Source organism: Carya illinoinensis, chromosome 10, assembly GCF_018687715.1.
Source record: "Carya illinoinensis cultivar Pawnee chromosome 10, C.illinoinensisPawnee_v1, whole genome shotgun sequence".
NCBI classification, from domain to species: Eukaryota; Viridiplantae; Streptophyta; class Magnoliopsida; order Fagales; family Juglandaceae; genus Carya; species Carya illinoinensis.
This window is the reverse complement of record NC_056761.1, coordinates 12642276-12662199: the sequence shown is the minus strand read 5'-3', so window position 1 is coordinate 12662199 and position 19924 is coordinate 12642276. Positions and strand designations below refer to the sequence as shown.

Here is a 19924-nt window from a genome sequence, read left to right as displayed (position 1 = left end):
TTCAAAGGCAAAGAAGACCCTTTAATTGAACAAATCAAAGGAAAAACGGAGGAAGAATCTCTCCTACTTGAAAATCACAAAAGGATTATACATACACCGTATAGCTAGGATGTATAGTACGTACTACAAGCTCAGATTACACTGAATCATGTGTCGTACATGTTCCTTTTTTTCCTTTTTGTTGTCCAAAATCACTAAACTACACCATGCCACGCGCGTACCAAACCTCGTGATCTTCTTCCATGCATTTCCCAGAGGGGCAATTCAAGAAAAATTGTTAACTTCAATAATCAAAAGATATTTCAACTTTACTTCTAAACCAAGCTAGCTAGCGTGTGTCAAAGTGGCCGCCTTCTCGGGAACAACAAGAAGTACTGGAGAAAAACATAGTTACGTATCTAGAAATTGTTCGTCAACGAGAGAAACCAATCGAGAAAGGAAGAAACATTAGCTCTAATTCATGGATCATAATTATATTGTTCAAGGAACATCGAGGGAATTATCATGTCTTGTAATAATCCGCAGTCAGGAAGTTGATGATCATGATGAGGGCTGTTAGGTAGTACTGGATTTTGCTGCTGGCTATTCATTATTTGAGCAGGCTGCATGATCTGAGCATGAGCCGCAAAATAGTGTTGAGGAAATGTTGGTACTGGTCTTGCTGCTGCTGTCGGCTGTGTGAACATGTAAGGTGAGAAAATTGCTGCAGCCGCAGTATTACTAGTTCCTCTAAGCGTTGCGGGAATTGGGTGGTTGTGCTGACCTTCATATGTCGTTATCACAATGGTTGGATCTTGATATGACCTCTCAACTCGTTTCTTGACTGTGCACTTCTGAGTTGTACACCTGTAATAGCTCCTGCTTTTGGAAATTAACCATTTCAGTTCTCAGATCGATCAAGTTCTTCGAGACCAAAGACATCAGATTATCACAGCACATATATATTTAATGCTTCTTTAGGTTGCAGAACACTTTAGGGTTTTTTTATATGGAAACAAAAGATCCACATGCATGATGGGAAAGGAATATTGATCAGACTAATTAATACGGTCAAACAACATATATCTTGCAGTAAAACTTCAGGTTTCGGATCTCTTCTTTTGATCCCATGCAGATATGCAAACTAATTTGCTTTTGGGTGGAAGAAAATGATAACTTACCTTGGATAAGGGCTGTTCTTGACAGCCTTCTGTCCATATTTTCTCCATCTATATCCATCTTCCAGATGATCAACCTCACTCTTGGTCATGAAAGCGAACCTTGGATCCCTTTGCTTTTTCTCTCCTTTCTTCTTTGCTTTGCTCGGCCTGTTGATTTAACTCATATTAATATTGCACCATCCTAGAAAAAAAAAAAAAACAAAAAACAAATTTGCCATTGATTTACACACCAAGAATATTCAAACTTACACTTTCTTAGAGCTTTCCCCTCCATCTTCCAATTCTTTTGGTTGCCTATCTTTGCTACTCTTGTGATGATCTGAATCTTCTTCAGCACCAGCCTCAGTTGAAGAGGAAGACATCGAAGAGTTTGCAGTCACAAGAACATCACTACTACCAGCAGCATGACCTAAATCTCCAACTTCCCTAGGCTTCAGATTGCTTTCAACCGAAGCAAATACTTGGGATGATGAAGGCCGTGACCACTGATGATCATTGAAGCTGCTCATGTAATTATAAGAAGGATCATCAAATCCTTGTGAATAATTATTGTAAGGAGGCTTTTCATTGTATGATCGGCTGCCAGTCCCACTTTCAAGATGCTGATTATCTCGAAATAGGTAATGGTAGAAAAGGTCTTTAGATTCATCAGACATGGAGATGGAGGAGGAAGAAGAAGAATTAGGAAAAAGGTGGCTTTGACAGGAAGCTTTCGTTCTATGACTAGTATTTGTCCAATCTCCTACACTTATCTCTGGTAATGTGATTGGGAGTTTTATATATAGTAGAAAAGAGCAGAGGGAGTCTAGGTTTGAATGGGACTTATGCTATAACATCACTTTAAAAAGGAGGTTGACAAAACACCCTCCTAGTCACAAGTCCAAAAAGTGCCTTTCAGATATAACATTATTCTTATTTAGTTTTTCAATACTCCTATCCTAAGTTTTCTATATTATATACCATTCACGTCATTTAATTGAGTAGAGAGATTTTAAAAATTTAAATTTTAGAAATTAAATCTTACAATTTAAATTACGTGGATATATAGTATACTCTTCACTTTGATTTAATAATAAAATAACTCTTAATCTTTTTCAATTCCTTAGACTGTGTTTGGAAACACAATTATTCTCAGTCGACTTTAATTTTTATATTATTTCACTACTATTTATAAATAATTTATTATAATTTATAAATTATTTATTATTATTCATAAATAATATAAAATACTCTTAATATCTAAATAGAATCCTACAACAAATACAGAAGATTTTTTTTTTTTAAATTAACTTTTGGTAATAAATAAATAAAAGAGGATGAGACAATATTCCGGTAATGTAATGATTAAGATTCTCTCATTTCAATTTAAATTAATGGCTTGGCCTGATCACTCTCCCCGAGCTTATAAAACTCATTTTTATATACAAAAGTAACAAAACTGAGTTGATTCTTTCGTCTCAGGCCCACAAATTTCTAAGGGGTCATCGATATACGAGGAGACCTACAATACAATAATTGAGATGATCGTGATCAAACTTCAGGAGTATGCTCCAACTCATCAATTTCAAGTCCTCATATACCCTAACATTTATAAGTAGAGCACTATGCAGGAGATCAGCTCAAGGAAATTGGCAAAATCTTAGAGACTGTGATATATATATGGCTAGTGAGAGTAGCGATTATGTGTACTGCTTGGGTCTTTCCTTTGTTTGTAATATTTGTGGACAATTGTCTCCTTTGACGTCTGTTTTAGTCTTCGATTTAATTCAATTATTTTTTTTATATATGAAAAGAAATATTTTTAAAATTTACGTAATTTAATACGATATGTTAAAAGATTTTATGCGTCATTTTCGATATCCAAAGAGTTATTTCGTGGACAATACATGAGGCGTGCTAAGAAAGCATGACTGATCTCGTTGGGCAGTCGTTTTACCTTGTCAATAATCAACTTTCACCTTGAGTCGACGCATTTGACTCATTAATTTGAACGAGTTAAGCCGTTTAGATTTGGTCATATGGTTAGAATTAATTATATATCATGAAGCATAAACAATATAGCTAGCAGCTTGCTGATCATATATAATTTTTAAAACTAGAGCTCTATATACGTACTTTCTGATCATCTGCATATAATATAATTCATGTTAATTAATTTTTAGTGTTGGGTTTTTTATTAATTTAATTAAATAATCTCCTAACAGTACTTTAATTTACGAATAATAATTAGTAAAAATGATACTCTTTCTTTATCACATAAAGAGACACAAAAAAATTAACCTAAAATCATGATCAATGCATGGTTAAGAAAATTATAGACCTAATTAATAATTTTAATTAATTGATAATTTTTTTAATTGAAAAGGGAAACACTATTGATCTAATTGGTCATCGGTTTGCTGAAGAAAAAAGGGTAGAAAGCTGTTTTTAACAGTAATTTTAAAAGAAATTAATCATTTAACCAAATAATTATGTGAATAGTTGGATGAATGATTGGTTTATATATAGATATATATATATATATATATTCATATTGTAAAAAAAAAAAATTAATAAGTTCTTTATTAAAGAAAAAATTGTATTCAGAATTCATTATCTTACATCATACCATTTTAATTAGTTACCTATTTTCCTAAACTTTACCTCCAATAAAATAAAATTCTGTCTCTCATTATATTATGTTAAATTTATCCCTTTTTTTTTTAATAAAAGTTTACAAAACTTTTATATTTTAAGACAGTATAAATCATTTTATCATATTATTTATCTTTTTTCGAATTATATAAATCTTAAAATCTAGACAAAATCCCAAAGCCATCAACCGTAACGAGGCCGTATCAAACTCTTTCGTACTCATCAACATTACAACAAGAGAAATGATAATTATCATTATAAGTGTATAAATAGTATATAATTATTTTTAAAAAAATTAATATATATAAAAAAATTAATTTTTTAATAATAAATATCACTCTTTTTTAAAACGATTATACCATTTGAAAACTTTTATAACAAACCTTCGGAAAAGGACTCCGGTGTATTAATTAACATGTTTTATAGGTTTGGAAAGGTCAAAGCACATGTGGCTAGCTAAGTAAGAGCATCCCCATCCGGTTCCCTATATCATCCTTATCCCTAAATTTTGGGAAAAATTTTAGGGATTTGCTCACTTTTGTGTCTCCATCCGGTTCCCCATTTTGGGGTTTCTGTTTAGGGTTTGTACAGGAGTTCCCCATAGATGGGGAACGATTGTACATCCCCATCGCATCCTCATCCCCAACGATTTTCCTTTCCCCCCCGCGTCTTCCTTCTCTCTTGCGGTCCCACCTCCTTCCTCCTACCCTCAAGCCTACCGTACTGTGGGCCCTCGCCATAGCCGCAGTCAGCCCTCCTTCCTCTGCCGTCTCATCGCCGCCGCGACCGTCCTGTTCGCCATCCTCGGCCTGCTCTTCTTGATCACCTGGCTCGTCCTCAAGCCCCGCCTACCGGAGTTCCGGGTCGACTCGGTGTCTGCCTCCCCTCTCAATACGACTCGCTCCCAGTTAACCGCCGCGTGGAACATAACCCTCGTAGTCCGTAACCCCAACACCAAGCTTAGCATCTACTACGACCGTGTGCAGGCCTCTGTCGTCTACAAGGACGGGTCCCTAATCAGTATGATGCCGTTATCGCCCTTCTTCCAACCGAAGAGGAACGAGACCCGGGTTAGGTTCCAACTCGGTGTGGTAGGTCAGTACGTGGGTGAAGACGTGGCGACAGAGATTTCGGACGAGAGGGCTGGTGGGTCAGTGGGATTTGGGGTCAGAGTGCTTGCTTGGATGAGGTTTAGGACTAGATCTTGGTGGAGAACGAGTCAATGTCTGCTTCGGGTTTACTGCGATTGGATTCAAATTGGGTTTGACCCGAGTAAAGCTTCCGGATCTTTGACGAGTCAACCCGGGTCTTGCACTAATTAAATAAAAAAATACTAAATAATAAAATATGCCATCACGTTAGAAAATGCACTAATTAAATAAAAAAATTACTATTTTTATAATACAAATTTCGGTTAAAAAAATATTGTATTTGATAGTCAAAATCGTAAAAAAATTTAATAGAAATTGATATTTGAAAAAAAAGATAATAAGACAAAAGAGTTAGTAGTTAAGATTGTAAATGGAAGAGAGAGAAAAAAGTAATAAAAAAGGAATAGAGAAATATTATTTAATAGAATAGAGATAGGGATGGGGAATGGGATGTGGGAGGTTTTTAGAAGATGAATAAAATTTAGGGAAAAATTTGAAGAAAGGTGATTTTAAGTTAAATTATAGGGATGGGGATGGGGAATGGGATGTGAATGCTCTAAGAGCATCTTATCAAAAACAAAAAAAAAAAGTTAAGAGCATGGTATACATAATTACAAGGAGCCAAGCAAGAAATTGCATGTGTACTGATTATAAATCGGCGAAGACTACGGCAATTTCTCGGCGGTCCAGTCAGTCACGGCGGTCGCCTGCTTTTTTTTTTTTTTTTTTTTTTTTTAGCGACAATTTTGGGTCTTTTGGTAGAGGATTACACGCGTCCTAAACCCATGGCCACCGGCATTTAACAGTAGCCGACACATGACGGCCCGCACGTGTGAGACACTCTCAGGCTATAACCCTACATCAATGTTGTTTCAAACATGCATTTTTGCACCATTGTTAAGATGACTGTTTGACATGAAAAATGTGTATGGAGTTAAAAGGGAATTGTGAAAGCCATCATGACCCTCCCAAATTTTAAAGCCCTTATACACATGGGTACCGTGAAAAGTGTCCGCGCGCCTATAATTTTTGAAAAATTTAAGAATCTTCCTCTTCTATTTGTTTTTTCTATAAAATTTAAATCTATGATAACCAATTGAATCGGAGAATATTGACATTCGCATGAATAGATACACAAGATTTATACAAAATAATGTACTTTTTATGAGTTTTATTAAGTATAAATAAAGATGTATTAATACTGATTCATTTATATTTAAAATTTAAATTAATATTTTTTTTAATAAAATTTACTTTTTAACCAATCATATTAGATTGATACACATATTAATATGTAATTATACTTGCAACTAAGTTTTTTATTTTTTATTTATTATTCATTTTAATTGTATGAAAAAGAAAACTATAAGCACATGGATTTTGATTTTTCTACAACTCAGTTTATTGGTAACGACCCCACTGATGTTGACCAATGCAGTCCATTCATGAGCAAAATCACAAGGCCAGCCATGAGATACGTTAAGGCAACTCTTGAAAAATATTCTTCATGATCAATATAATACAATACAGTACAAAACAATAAGGAAAAAAAACAGAGAACACGTCCTAACTTTATACTATAGTCAACAGCATTGCATTTTCTTGCAGACACTCCAGCCGATGAATTATGTGATTTAGTCAAAATAGACTAGCTTTGAAAATTCAAATGGGACAAAAGTTCCTTTGTTGCAAACATTGCTAGAACCTAACTCTCGTTTGCTATTGAGCTAGTCAAAGATCCATTTGGGAGATGGATTTAGATTTTTTACAATTTTAAACCGGATTCAAACTCTAGATTTTAAAGTAGAAGAGAGATAGACATATGAAATACATCATATAATAGTTATAGTTGTCGGGATGATTTTCTCGGACGATATTAAATGTTATCATGTCTACTATATGTATCTATCATTCTTTAACTCTAAACTCTAAAATTCGATTGAGAACGGTAGAGAATCTAAACTCGTTTGTGATTCATGTTCCAAACGAGAAAAGAAACCCTCTAAAAATTTTATAGACCGATAGAAAAATCACCCCCAATTGATAATTAGTTGAATAAAATCGGTTGTTTTTTGGGTCATGCTTAAAATAAATAAATAAATAAATAAATCATAAAATTGTAACCAAGACGAGAATTCAAACTATCTTTTTCTTTTCATATTTGGGATTTTTGTTAGGGTCATAAGTAGTTGCATTATTATATATGGAGAAAACTATTTAGTTTTTCAATTTTTACAAAATTTATCATTGAATTCTTAATAAATTCACAATTAATATTTTGATTGTACAGCTATCCACGTGACATTGACTGACACGCCTCATTTTGATTACACGTGTCGTCTTAATATTTTAACAATCCAACAAGCCCCGTGACATTGGGCGACATGTGTCATTTTGATTACACGTAGACTATTCCATTAAAAAACTATAATAAAAAACATAAAAATATATATTGAAAATTAAAAAATATATATTTTTATTAATTCTAAAGCAGAAATTTTATTTTATTTTTTATTATGTTTTTAATACATTATGTATTAAATTTAAGACAACATTTGTGGGTAAAGAATGCTGCTCTATTTTTAAACTTCAAGAAAATTTGCTGAAAAAATGTCACAAATCGATCAAAGGACAGCCATCAAAATTTAGTGTAATGGTAGTTACAAATTCTAAATATATAAATTTCGCGAAGATATTTTATAAAAGAGTAATGTTATACATCATATCATCATCTTACTGTATCTTATTATATATGATATGACGTATTTATCACTATTTGATGATAAAGAAATATGTAATAAATGATCATTCAATAATAGTAAATGTGTTACATCTTATTTAATAAGATGCAAACATGATGGCATTACGATGTATAAATTTTTCTTTTCATCATCTCATGATATAATATTAGATGATAGGTTCATAAATAAAATATAATAAATAATCTCTAATTATCTAATATCACATCATAAAACGGTAAAAAAAATTATGAGAATCAAGTAGCACTACTCTTAAATTATTATTATTATTATTATTATTATTTAGTTAGATCCTACAACATTTAGATATAATTTTTAAATAAAAATTAGAAAACATGACGTGCCAAGATGACTGCTCATACGTCACCTGCATAATAGTACTGTTCAATAACATAAAAATTTATTAAATTAATCAAGTGGTAGTATAGACAATGGATGATTAGGAGTCTAGGACGTTGAATCTAGAAGAGTAAGATTGGTTTTTGTTTCCTTTTTATTGGATGAGATTAAAATAATTAGTTTAATTTCTTTTCTTTTCTTTTTTATAATTTTACGCCCATTTTATTTTATAATTTTCCCTTCTCAAAATGAAATTTTTGGTTCTGCCCATTTTTAAAAAAAATACGAATTTTATCGAATATTTAATATTGTATCTATCTGTTTGTACATCGGATCATTCAATCGAAAAAAAATGATAAAGAAAATGACGTTATAGGTCAATAATGATAATGGAAATCACTATCAATACAAAAAGAGGGGCAGGTTGTTGGTTAGGTGTGCAGTATGAGAAAAACTATCTTTGAGATGTAGACAGACACATTAATATTTTGATTAGAGCACCCAATTAGTCCTTAATTGAAGTCTTAATGATGCACTCATTGTCTCTTCTCATTTCAGTGATTTCACATCCATATATCCCAGCAAACGTCACTGCTTTCATTTGCCTAACCCTGTCCTGTATATGACTATGTTGCTGGAAAATGGGAACAACCAGGATTGTATCGACCATTTATCATGCTGGCCTTTTGAATCCAAACATGGTTGATTTGCTTGAAAGCAAACAACGTTCATTACATTGGCAATTGAGACAAATTAACCAAACATGATTTTTCCTAATTTGTACTATAATGGTTGTAGCATGTCTCACATACCACATATTCATTTAGGTTTTACCACGACGAGTACACATATGAATACGTTTGAATGTTAAGAGTATCTCAGATTATTTGTGAATAGTAATAAGACATTTTATAAATAATAATAAATAGTTTATGAATAATAATAAAATAACATGAGAGAGTCTAAACTCACAAACAAAACTTATATCGGCCGTGTTGTTCATTTTGATTTTTACTGATTCTGGTCACACAAGTTAATTATATTCAATTAGGTGTGACATGATTCTAGTCACACAAGTTAATTATATTCAATAGGTGTGACAGAAGATAATAAAATCTAAGATGGAAGAATAATATTGTTGGTTAAAGTAAGTTTTAATATGATTTTTATTCATCTATTCCAGCATATAATAATGAGGCATCAATGTATCACCTCACTGAAACTCTTGACAAGTTCAATTTTTTATTTTATTTTTTGTTTCAAGTGTTGATTATTTCAAGTGACTGGAAAGAGAGAGTCAGGATGCAGCAGTCAGTCTTCATCCACTCCACTTAAAATGTTCCAAAAGAGGTCAAAATTTCCGGTTTATATTAAAACATCACGTTGCGGAGCAAACACGTGATCTGGCTTTTTCTAATACACCTAGCTACTTTTCAAGTACTAGAGGTCTTGCTTCTAATGTGAAAGGTCTTCTTTTGGTTTGATTCTTCCTAAGGTCAAGAAATTATTTAACTGATTTTAAGGTTGTTTTTTTTTTTTATTATTATTAAATCAAACTCAACTCACCTCAATTTATTTTAAACTAACTGTTAATAGGATATATTATATTTTCAACTTCTCGTAAAAAATAAAATTCATCTCAACCTATTTAATAATGTATTTCAACTTAAAAAGTTAAACCCATCTTAATTTAAGAATGTTAAATACATCTTAATAAAACTCACAAAATACTACTATTCACAATCAAACTCAACTCATCGTAATATCTAAATGTAGCTGGCTAAAAATTTGATTGGACTTTTTTTATAAGATTTAAGGTAATTCATTTCTTGCATACCACACTATAAGAAAAATAGATTTTTATAATCAATTTATTACAATGAAAAGACTATTCGACCAAAATTAGAAAAATAGATTTTTGTGATCAATTTATTATAACGAAAAGACTATTCAACCAAAATTAATTATAAATAATCTTTTCATTACAATAAATTAATCACAAAAATCGATTTTTGTTATAGTGCGAATAGATGCCCCCACCATCTATTCTACTAGTAAACAAGAATATAGAGAAATAAAAAGAACCTATTTTTTTCCCTAAATTATTCTTTTATTATTGAGTCAGAAGGATGAGTTGACTGGATCCATGCTATAAATTATAATATCTGAACCTGTTTTGTGTTCTTCTTCTTTCTTTCTTTTTTTTCGCCTCCTTTTCTTTTGGGTAAATTAATGCTTTATGAAGGCATATTCTTTGCTTGAAGACAGCCCTCTTCACTGAATTCAAAAGTTTGGGTTAAGATTCTTCAATTAAGTAATTGAGAGAAAGAGAGACTTGGGTTTGAGGTCCTAGAAGGACCTTGAGTGTGAAAATTTGTGTTCAAACAGTTGGTAGTACTGAACCTTCTGGGACCAACTCAAACAAGAATTATACTACTTATAAGTTGGTGTGTAAATACGGCTCGGTGTGAGATCGATTACAGTTAATTAAAAAATAAAGCACAAATAATTGTTAAAATTTGGTTGATCCAGCGGACACTCGCATGAGTATTGTGTTTGATGTGTCTATAAGTCAGATGACAAATAAATTTTTTAATGTAACGAATCATATAAAATAAAGTTAATTTTTTCTTAGATTACCACGTCGCTTTAGTTTCGACAGTACGACCCCCAGGGGAGGGGGAATCGGGGGATTGGACATTTCCACCATGAAAATGCAGATCGAGGTGCATAATATTCCATTAAACATGCATGCATGTTTCATCTGCAGGTGACGTAGACAACATGCAACATGTGTCTGTCTGCGACAATGAATATGCCATGGATCTCACTTTTCACGATTGGCAAAAGAAATGACAAAACACAGAGGGGCCACAGCAACATGATTCATGAAGTAGCCGACGGCAGTGCGTTAACTTGCACGCATGCTGTATAATGCAGGGTTTGGCTTCCCTCCTATAGCTTTAGAACAGGACATCTCCAGTTATTAAAATTATAGCCTTCCACGTCATCAACAGTCAAAATAAACGGCATGGATCAAGGTGTCTTTCTTCTGCTATCTAAGATCAATTTTTCTCGTCCTGTAATGCAGACGTTCCAGAACTTGGAAGCCCCAAAGGCTGAGTGCGCTGTGCACCTAAATAAAATGACAAGGTTTTCTCCAAGTTTTTCTCTATATTTAAATGTCTCATATAAAATAGAAAGATATATAAAATAAACTTCACAATATTTAATTTGTCAGTATAAATATTTCAAATATTATTAAAAGAGTAATAAATATTATAAGGTCTATTTTATGGGTCGATCTTCTGCATACTAAGATCAATTTTTTATGATTTCATAAAGTGAATATATACATTGGCCAAATTCAAATGATTTGGGTCCATACTGTTCATAAAAGTCGTAAAAGTAATATAAATTAAATAATAAAATTTACATCTTTCTATTATATATCGGTTCTTGTGAAATACTTCACTTTCTCGTGAGAAGTGCCAAAAAGAGAAGAACATGGTTCGTCCAAAAATCGAAGCTGAGATTTGATCGTGGAAAAACTGTGGAAGGGATCGATCTCACAGAAGCGGTGGGCCGACCAAGTTACCGACAACATTGTATACGATACGATATCTTTTAATACTAGGACCCGAACCTCATGATCATCGACAGGCAAACTCAGCCCGCACTCGAAAACAATCAAAAAGGAGAAACTGGTGCAGGTAATCATGGATTCTGCTGAAAATCTATACTGCTAGAACTCGATCTGCACGTGAGAGTAACGATTTCCACGTTTAAATTTGCAATGTAAGTTAGGAAGTCAAATTTCTCAACTCTGAAGTGATATCTCCCGTCACATTTCAAAAAGTAGATACTGTCTACAGGACTTACACGATCCATGTCACATACAGGATCACAACCACACTGAAAGAGATGATGGCAGCAACAGTTCTGAAACCAAGATATAACTTGAAATTACCCTTCAAGATGCCTTCCACCAAATGCAAAAACACTTTCCTGGAATCCCAAAGAAACACTTCAGGGCTCTGTTATGACACAGTTTTACAATACAAATCACGGGAGGAATGGAACCCAATCAGTTGGTGCGAAGGGGAAAGATGAGAGAGATTTTATATGCTTCATGCTTAATCTCAACAAAGCTGTTTTTCATTCAAACAATTTACAAACATTTACAATGCAGAACTCCCCCCACCCCAAAACAAAAAGGAGGAGGAGAAGAAGAAGAAGAAACGCTTAGGAGCCAGAGACGAACCGTTGAAGTATTGAGCTTAATCTTTTATCTCCCAGGTCTCTGCAAAAGAATCAATCCCAACCCTTGTACAAGATACTCCCAACAAAACTTGAACAAAACCAAATATAGCTTCCATTGGGAAAAATTCTTCCGCATATCCAAACCCCTGATCCGCCACGCATTACCTTGACAGATAGGAGCAAGTTGGCAGATGGTAATGTTCACCATCTTACCACATGAGTGGGCAACAAAACTGCCGGGAGGTGGTATTTTATCATGCAATTGTAACGATCAATACTTCATATGCTGTCATTTTGGTTGAATAAACTCGAACTAAAACCCAGCACTCCAGCATCCATGACCAGGGTAAATAGTGCAAACTTGCAAGTGGAACAACTGATAAGGTAGTGACGTTCCACTATCATCTTATGCAACTTGAATAGAAAACATATGGTATTTCTCTCCTGCCTTTCGCTGGTGCTATAAGAATAACATTACCAAGGGTACTTTAATGTCAATGATGATTCTCCATGAGATCGGCAAGAGTTATCTTTCCACAGTTTCCGGTGTCTAGCCTATCAAATTTATTGCAGATCTGCATAATGTCTTTCTCCGATACCTTTCCCATCTCCTTGAGCTTGTATACGACGTATTCTGATTTACTGCATATATAAAACAGCATAAATACTCAACAAAGACTCAACCTAACTGTTTGGGTTCATTTCAAATCAAGACATATGAAGATAACATAAATAAATGAGAACGAGAAAGAATAAAAACTGATGGTGATATCAGAGATCAAATAGAGCAAGATGAGAGTGAACTAGTAAGTATGGCACAATAAAGAGAGAAGTTAGTATCTTGAAGAAAATAATTCAATAAGAAGGAAGATGATAAATCTGGGGCCTGTGGGCTTTTATCACTCACTGTTGGATTACTAACAGACCTCTGCTTTCAAGCCAAAACAAGAGAAAACGGATGACAAGCAGCCTGAACATGGAATGCCTTGCCTTCTTTAATATCTTCAGCCAGATGCCACATTATACCTACTTCCTTTTAGTATAAATCCAAAGATACAATAACTATTAACCAAAACAAGTATTTAAGTTATTCCTTTACAGAAAAAAGTAATATGAAACTCTTAACAAGATTTCTTGACAGATCCTAAACATAAACAGAATAACAATGGAAACAAATCGTAGAGCAGAGAAGCGACAATAATCAAGAGCCCTGTTGATTTTTCTTCTTTTTGGTGGACAGATATAGGCAGAAAATCATCCAATCTATGGCTGTGATGCAACTGTAGATTTCATTTTCCATGCATTCACTCATTAGACCACAGGTACAATTCCTCATACCCTGACATTTAAAACTAATGCATAAATCCATGTGATCTTCAACTTCTAGCCATGTTTATCGAGATGGGTATTTTTGTAATTTTAATGGGCGATGGAAGATGGCAGTAGTAGAACATGGCTAGCTTGGTTTATTGGTCAAATTTCTGAAATGAGGAAGTCCTACACCTACTAGAATAAGAAAATTTTGCATACCTGTAAATATCGAAGTTACATACAAAGATCATAACGATTTAATTATGAGATTTTAAGTGTTTCAAATAGTTCAACGCATGGTTATCTAGCTAATTTTATTCTCCATCTTTCTTTCCTCCCCTTCCCTGTGATTTTCAGCACTTTCATCATCCATTTCAAACCCGGAACCACACCCTATTATGATCCTTTAACCTTGATATATCCTTATTTGATAAGGCATACCTTTCAACAATCAAAATTTAGTCCTTGACAGCTCCAAAACACAAAAGAACCAAATTTCCTGCTCTCAGGTTTCTGCTTGAAGCCTCAGATCAGGTTTCCAGAGAAGAAGACGATATATGAATGCATGAAATGTTTTAAAATGTTTTTGGCCTAATGAATGATATGAATGTGTGATGGTACTAGAACTAAAAGCCAGAGGTGACCATTAGTGTATGGTCCATAGAGGTTGGCTCACTTGAGTGTAAATCATGCGAATGCAAGTTATTCAGCTGTGATAGGTAAATGCTCAATACCCAAGGAGGCTTACAAAATTGCACCATTGCTTATCATGTTCTTCATACCATAGACGCAAGTCCATTCGTGGCAAGAAAACAGAGTCAGGATCCTCGTGATCGCCAACCTTGACACAAGCCATAAAAGTGCATAGGACACGAAAAGTTTCACGGAAGAATGCTTTATTATGATGTGCATAAAATATATTACCAATGCTGCAATGCATTTTAAAGATAAAGAACGTTTACAACTCTTTTTTTTTTTTTTTTTTGATAGGATACAACTCTATTTTTACTGTATTATAAAAATAGGGTATTGGAGTTTTCAACTAGATGATGCTTTTAGTTAGCGTTTGTAGCACAATAGGGGATTAATATCCATTGTAATGTTTTAGATTGAAGACCGAGTCTAATGTTTAAGTTTCTTTTTGCGCGTTACAATGGCATGGTACATTATTAAGTTTTACCAATAAATATGGCTTAGGCTTTCAGTTTACAGAATTTTATTCTTTCAGCTATAATATGAACAGTATGTAGCGTCCAAACCCTACTGGAAAGGTGGGTTGCAGTTTTAGGACAAGTTTGGGGCCTCAAATGAGACACAAAATTCTCATCTAATTTCATTTCATCTCATCCCATCTTATTTCCAAACATTTTTCAAATACAAAATTTTCAAACTTTCAAATAAAAAATAAAAAACAATTCTAACTTTTTCAAATCCCTAAACAAAAATAATATTATAAAACTATATTCTTACAATATTTTAATTTTATAATATTTTTTATTCAACTTTTTCTCTCTCATTTCCTAAAATCTAAAAAATATTCAACTCAAACTATCACACTACTATTCACAAAATTTTCGTCTAATATCATTTTATCTCATCTCATCTTATTCCTAAACATAATTCAAATACAAAATTTTTAAACTAATCTTTACAACTTTTTCAAATTAATCATTATAACTTTTTCAAACTTTCAAATAAAAACTAAAAAGCAATTCCAACTTTTTTAAATCCCAAACAAAAATAATATTATAATACTATATTCTTACAATATTTTAACTTTATAATATTTTTTATTCAACTTTTTCTCTATCCTTTACCAAACTCAAAAAATACTCAACTCAAACTATCTCACTACTATTTACAAAATTCTCATCTCATCTCACTCTCCAAATGAGCCCTAGTCTCAACCAGAATGTTAGTTCTTACTGTTAAGATGAACAAAAATACAGCACGAATTCATATGCTTGAGGATGACATTCAGTTGATAAAGTGCCAATTCCAATAGAAACTACAGGACTTCTCAAAGCATCCAAAAGCCAATCCTAATAAACTTTTAGAGAGGTACAAAAGCTAATTATCGGTTAAACGAGGTTCAAAAGATAATCGAGACAAATGTATACCTCACAAATCCATTGTTATCAATGTCAGCAGCAAGAAACTCAGAAACAGTCATATCCTGACCAAGAATCCACTTTGCCATCATTCTATGCCGCTTATCCACTCTTGCCTCGGCCAAGTACAGAAAGGCTCGAGCAACCGCCAGTGTTGAAACAAGCAACCAAATTGAAGCAAAAATACGACCTGACAAGGACTTGAATGCCCTGTCACCATACCCAACTGTCGTGACCGACATAACTGAGAGATAAAACGAATCCAACCAACAAAGCCTCTCCACAAAATGCATTACACCAACACCAATCCCAATACAAAGAACCACAACCCCCAATGCCAATGCCACCTTCATCCTAATCCTCATCCTCCCTTTCTTCACATCAACTATGTAAGATCTTGGGGTATCCCTCTCACCCTTATTCTTCACGGTCCTCAACAAGTAACTCTCCTGTAAATCAAGCACATAACTCACCATCCCAGTAAGCAAAATATCAACAAAACCAAAACCCACCAGCACAAACATTATCGAAAACAACTTGGTTGCTGTGCTTGCCGGCGTAATGTCACCATAGCCAATCGTGCACATCGTCACAATGCAGAAATACAGAGCATCCACTACCGGGTGGGTCTCATCCGCCGAGAAATCGTCCTTGTTGAACCAATATATAATCACTCCAAAGAACAAATACAACATAAGAAGAATACACGCTTGGCGAACAATCGATTGGGACCCAAATGGCGGGCTAGGCACAGAGGGGTGGTTAATTTCGTTGATTACCGCCATGGCTGGCGCGGTCTTAGAGCGGTGAAGATTGATCTTGGTCCATGGATTATTGGGGTCGAGGAGCCAACCTTGTGGGGACTGTAACAGCGATTGTGATTGAGGGTCTTGCGGGGTACGGAGGTCTATAGAAGTTGAAGAAGAAGAGGGTCTTGGGGAGCCGAGAGAGAGGGTCAAGGCATCCACCAGAGGTGAAGCGTCTTGTGGGGAAGAGGAAGAAGGGCCAAAGATGAGGCGGTCTTTGAGCTCAGAAGGGGTTAGAGGAAGAGAGATCTCGTCGTGCTCTGGAAGTGGTGCTAGAACCGGCGGCGGTGGTGTTAGCTTTCTTCTTGGGCTCATATACGGCAGCAGAGGCTCTTTCTCCATCTGGGGACTTGGGGTGTTGCCAAGAATACCACTTCTGGAGCTGCGGGCAGACCAGGAACCAAGAGGTATTCGAAACGAGATTAATTAGAGGTCTTTAGAGAAAATGGACATTGTGAGAAAGAAAGTGCGGAACATACCGAGTAACGAAAGAGCACTGATTTTCAGAGAGAGAGAGATGTCGGTGTGTTTTGTAGAACGGAAAGAAGCGAGCTTATTCGGGAAGAGAGAGAAGCGTAGGACTTAAGAAAGCGGCAGAGAAGAGACAGATACAGTCTGACAGAGTTGAGGAAGAAAGCCAGAGATGTTACTAGATTCAATATGTGCAGAGAAATATGCTAGTTGGAAAACGCACCTTTATGGCTCGTGGTTGTAAGTGGGAGAAAGGCAATCATTTTCCTCTAAAGATAAATAAAAGAATGGTAAAAGGATTACTTCCCTATCAGGTTGCATCGGCGGAGTGAATTCCGAGAAATGAGAATGATTAGAGTCGGAAAATGAGTTTTGTTTATATTTTTTGAGTAAATAAAATATAATATATGGTTTCTCAATTCTCCATGTGAGAAAAGGATGGCTCAGGTGGTTGTCTGTCACTGTCAATCCTGACCATGACACAACTTTCTTTTATTTTTTCTATCAATTTGACATTGATAATTTATCGCAATTAATCTATACTATACTCTAAAATAAAATAAAGTAAAATAATACTCCCGACTTTATTAAAGTATGATGGTAAATATTAAAAATAATAATAATAATAATTTCAATAGTGAATATATAAGCATAGTAAAATTATTTAAAAATAAATAAATAAATATGTAATTTTTAATAATAATTTTTTTTTTAAACTGTATTGTGTTTACGCACTTATATATATCATTATTTTTTTTAAATATTTGTATGTATTTTTTTAAATATTAACACAAATAATTTAAAAAAAAAAAAACCATATAACAGCTATAAATACCTTTTGATCCTCGGCACATGTACCACCATAAAAAAATAATAAAAAGAAGAAGAAGAGCATAGCCACAAGAGAGATTTCATGTTTTAAGATAGAATAATAATGAAGGAATAATCGTTATTATAATTCTTTATACAATTTATACTTTAATTCAAAATGTTCTTATAAATTAATATTATATTTATGAATTATTTTATAAAAATGTCTTTCATAAAAATAAAAATAAATTATGAAATTGATTTATGTAAAAATAGTATTTTTATAAAAGATTATAATTTTATAAAATTAAAATTTATTTTTAATAATATAACATACTTATAAAATTATAAATTATATAAAAAAAAAACTATATGCATATCATTATCCTATTAAATTACTAAATAGATTGTCCCATTAAAATAAAATAAAAAACAACTATTTATTCAATAGTTGAGCATGTACCATACCTTGATAAGATCAAGCAAGACCACAAAAATACAACAGCCAATCCAGTTGTCCAGAGACTTTTCCTTTTCTGAAGAAATAAGGAATTTTATTAAGAATGCTCCTTAAATTGAATACAAGAAGATCCCTCATCCATGTCCATAATATCTTCAGATATTTCTAGAGCATTTTTTTGTTAGTAGATGAGCCACTTCAATTGCTTCTGTATTGACATGTTGAACATGCCAGTGATCAAACTTAGTAAGAGTTTTTTTTTCCATGTCAGCTACTAACATTCATGTAATGTTCCATTGAACTTCATTACCTTTATGGCATTGACCACTTGTAAGTTGTGAGGCATCTCCCTCTAAAATCACATTCCTCAAACCCAACTCAATACCAAAAATTGTAGCTGGAAGTGCAGGTAGAGTCTCAACTAGAAAAGCATATTTTTAAACATGTGATTAGTTTCATTGGGAGAGTATCAAAGCAGACTCTACTAATATAATTAGCTGTATAGATTTTTTAGTAATGTTAAATATAGTTATTTTTACGTATTTTTTGTGCGCTCTACTAATATAATTAGTTGTATAGATTTTTTTTAATATACAACTAATCATATAAGTGAAATGCATGAAAGAATATATAAAAATGACTATACATGAAATTTTAAAAAAAAAATTCAGCATTCTAAATTCTGCATATTATATTGGACCAACTCACTTTCCTGTTGGTGCAGCTTGAACATCAAGCTAGGCAAAATACAATCCTGCTCTTTTTCAACACAACCAACAAAACCTTGTATCATTTATGTGTCACTCTCGAATCATTATGTTAATCAATAATTTAGCACCATCCTTCCTTCCAAGCACTTTCAATAATTTATAATGATGTATTTACAGTGACTATGGCATTCCAATTGGCATTTATATTCCATATCTGATTCATACGTGGAATATGACTGTTCAACTACTTATTTAGCATTTAATAATCTTGTTTATGACGTGGCATTATTAGATCTCTCATTTTCCATCTTTTGCAAGTGTTGTGTACGTCTACATTTAATAAGGTGTCAAAAACACTAATTAAAGCAAGGAAAAAGAAAACCCTTCAATTTTATAATAATATTGTCCAAAGAGTAGTTCTACGTATACTTACAGCTTTATTTATATTTTTTTAGAGTAATATTACATGCAGTCGTGAAGTGTATAAATATCATACAATCGCTTTGAAATAGAGTATGGTTCACGATTAAAAAGTTAGTTTTTTTTCATGTAGGTTCCTTATTAATTCACTTTTCTCAAAGAGACTGTATGGTGCTTGCACAACCACGACTGCAAATATCATTTCTTATTTTTTTAACAAAACTCATTTTATTAGTTTTTATTTGAAATTTAAATTTAATGATTTTCAACATATACCCATGGATAAGTAAATTTTTTATAAATTTTTCTTAAATACATTTAACAGTTTTCTTACCCAAAGGCACCACAGTCTGTGTAAAGAAAACCTGATCCAAATGCTCCATCTCAAACTCACCAATATTTAATCCTTAGGTCACATGCAGTCTATTATCATTTCATGGATCTTAGATAATTATGCGATTGATCACTCTCGAAGTTTGAGAGTTACTCTTAAATGATTATTGTGCAATAAGTAAGATT

The 19924-nt window shown here is 33.3% G+C and overlaps 3 protein-coding genes across 6 annotated transcripts; 1 reads left to right on the top strand and 2 right to left on the bottom strand.

Moving 5' to 3' along the window:
• Positions 1 to 1924, bottom strand: LOC122279589 (WRKY transcription factor 71-like). The gene is made up of 3 exons (XM_043090296.1): positions 1410 to 1924; positions 1161 to 1307; positions 1 to 858 (listed from the first exon to the last, which is right to left on the bottom strand). Exons 1-3 carry the CDS (start codon positions 1814 to 1816, stop codon positions 459 to 461), a joined length of 954 nt encoding a protein of 317 aa, XP_042946230.1. The 5' UTR covers positions 1817 to 1924; the 3' UTR covers positions 1 to 458.
• Positions 1925 to 4209: 2285 nt separating this feature from the next.
• Positions 4210 to 5116, top strand: LOC122278434 (NDR1/HIN1-like protein 26). The gene is made up of 2 exons (XM_043088622.1): positions 4210 to 4230; positions 4319 to 5116. Exons 1-2 carry the CDS (start codon positions 4210 to 4212, stop codon positions 5114 to 5116), a joined length of 819 nt encoding a protein of 272 aa, XP_042944556.1.
• Positions 5117 to 11352: 6236 nt separating this feature from the next.
• Positions 11353 to 17319, bottom strand: LOC122279422 (two-pore potassium channel 3-like). 4 transcript variants are annotated; one of them, XR_006229606.1, is made up of 4 exons: positions 15738 to 17311; positions 12308 to 12948; positions 11926 to 12051; positions 11353 to 11800 (listed from the first exon to the last, which is right to left on the bottom strand). XR_006229606.1 is itself a non-coding variant. In XM_043090079.1 (3 exons), the coding sequence occupies exons 2-3, from the start codon at positions 16874 to 16876 to the stop codon at positions 12801 to 12803; spliced, it is 1287 nt and encodes a 428-aa protein (XP_042946013.1). In that variant the 5' UTR covers positions 16877 to 16916; positions 17014 to 17312; the 3' UTR covers positions 12135 to 12800. The 4 variants fall into 4 exon arrangements, 1 of the variants encoding a protein (XP_042946013.1); XR_006229605.1 differs by having other exon boundaries at positions 11353 to 12051; XM_043090079.1 differs by lacking the exons at positions 11353 to 11800; positions 11926 to 12051 and having other exon boundaries at positions 12135 to 12948; positions 15738 to 16916; positions 17014 to 17312.
• Between the last annotated feature and the right edge of the window lie 2605 nt (positions 17320 to 19924).

Coding starts and splice junctions, on each gene's coding strand:
- LOC122279589 (XM_043090296.1), bottom strand. CDS start 1,816: ATGTCTGATGAATCTAAAGACCTTTTCTACCATTACCTATTTCGAGAT. Junction 1,308..1,409: donor GGGGAAAGCTCTAAGAAAGT/GTAAGTTTGAAT, acceptor TTAAATCAACAG/GCCGAGCAAAGCAAAGAAGA. Junction 859..1,160: donor AAGAACAGCCCTTATCCAAG/GTAAGTTATCAT, acceptor TTCCAAAAGCAG/GAGCTATTACAGGTGTACAA.
- LOC122278434 (XM_043088622.1), top strand. CDS start 4,210: ATGTTTTATAGGTTTGGAAAG. Junction 4,231..4,318: donor TGTTTTATAGGTTTGGAAAG/GTCAAAGCACAT, acceptor GAAAAATTTTAG/GGATTTGCTCACTTTTGTGT.
- LOC122279422 (XM_043090079.1), bottom strand. CDS start 16,876: ATGGAGAAAGAGCCTCTGCTGCCGTATATGAGCCCAAGAAGAAAGCTA. Junction 12,949..15,737: donor GATAACAATGGATTTGTGAG/GTATACATTTGT, acceptor TTATATATGCAG/TAAATCAGAATACGTCGTAT.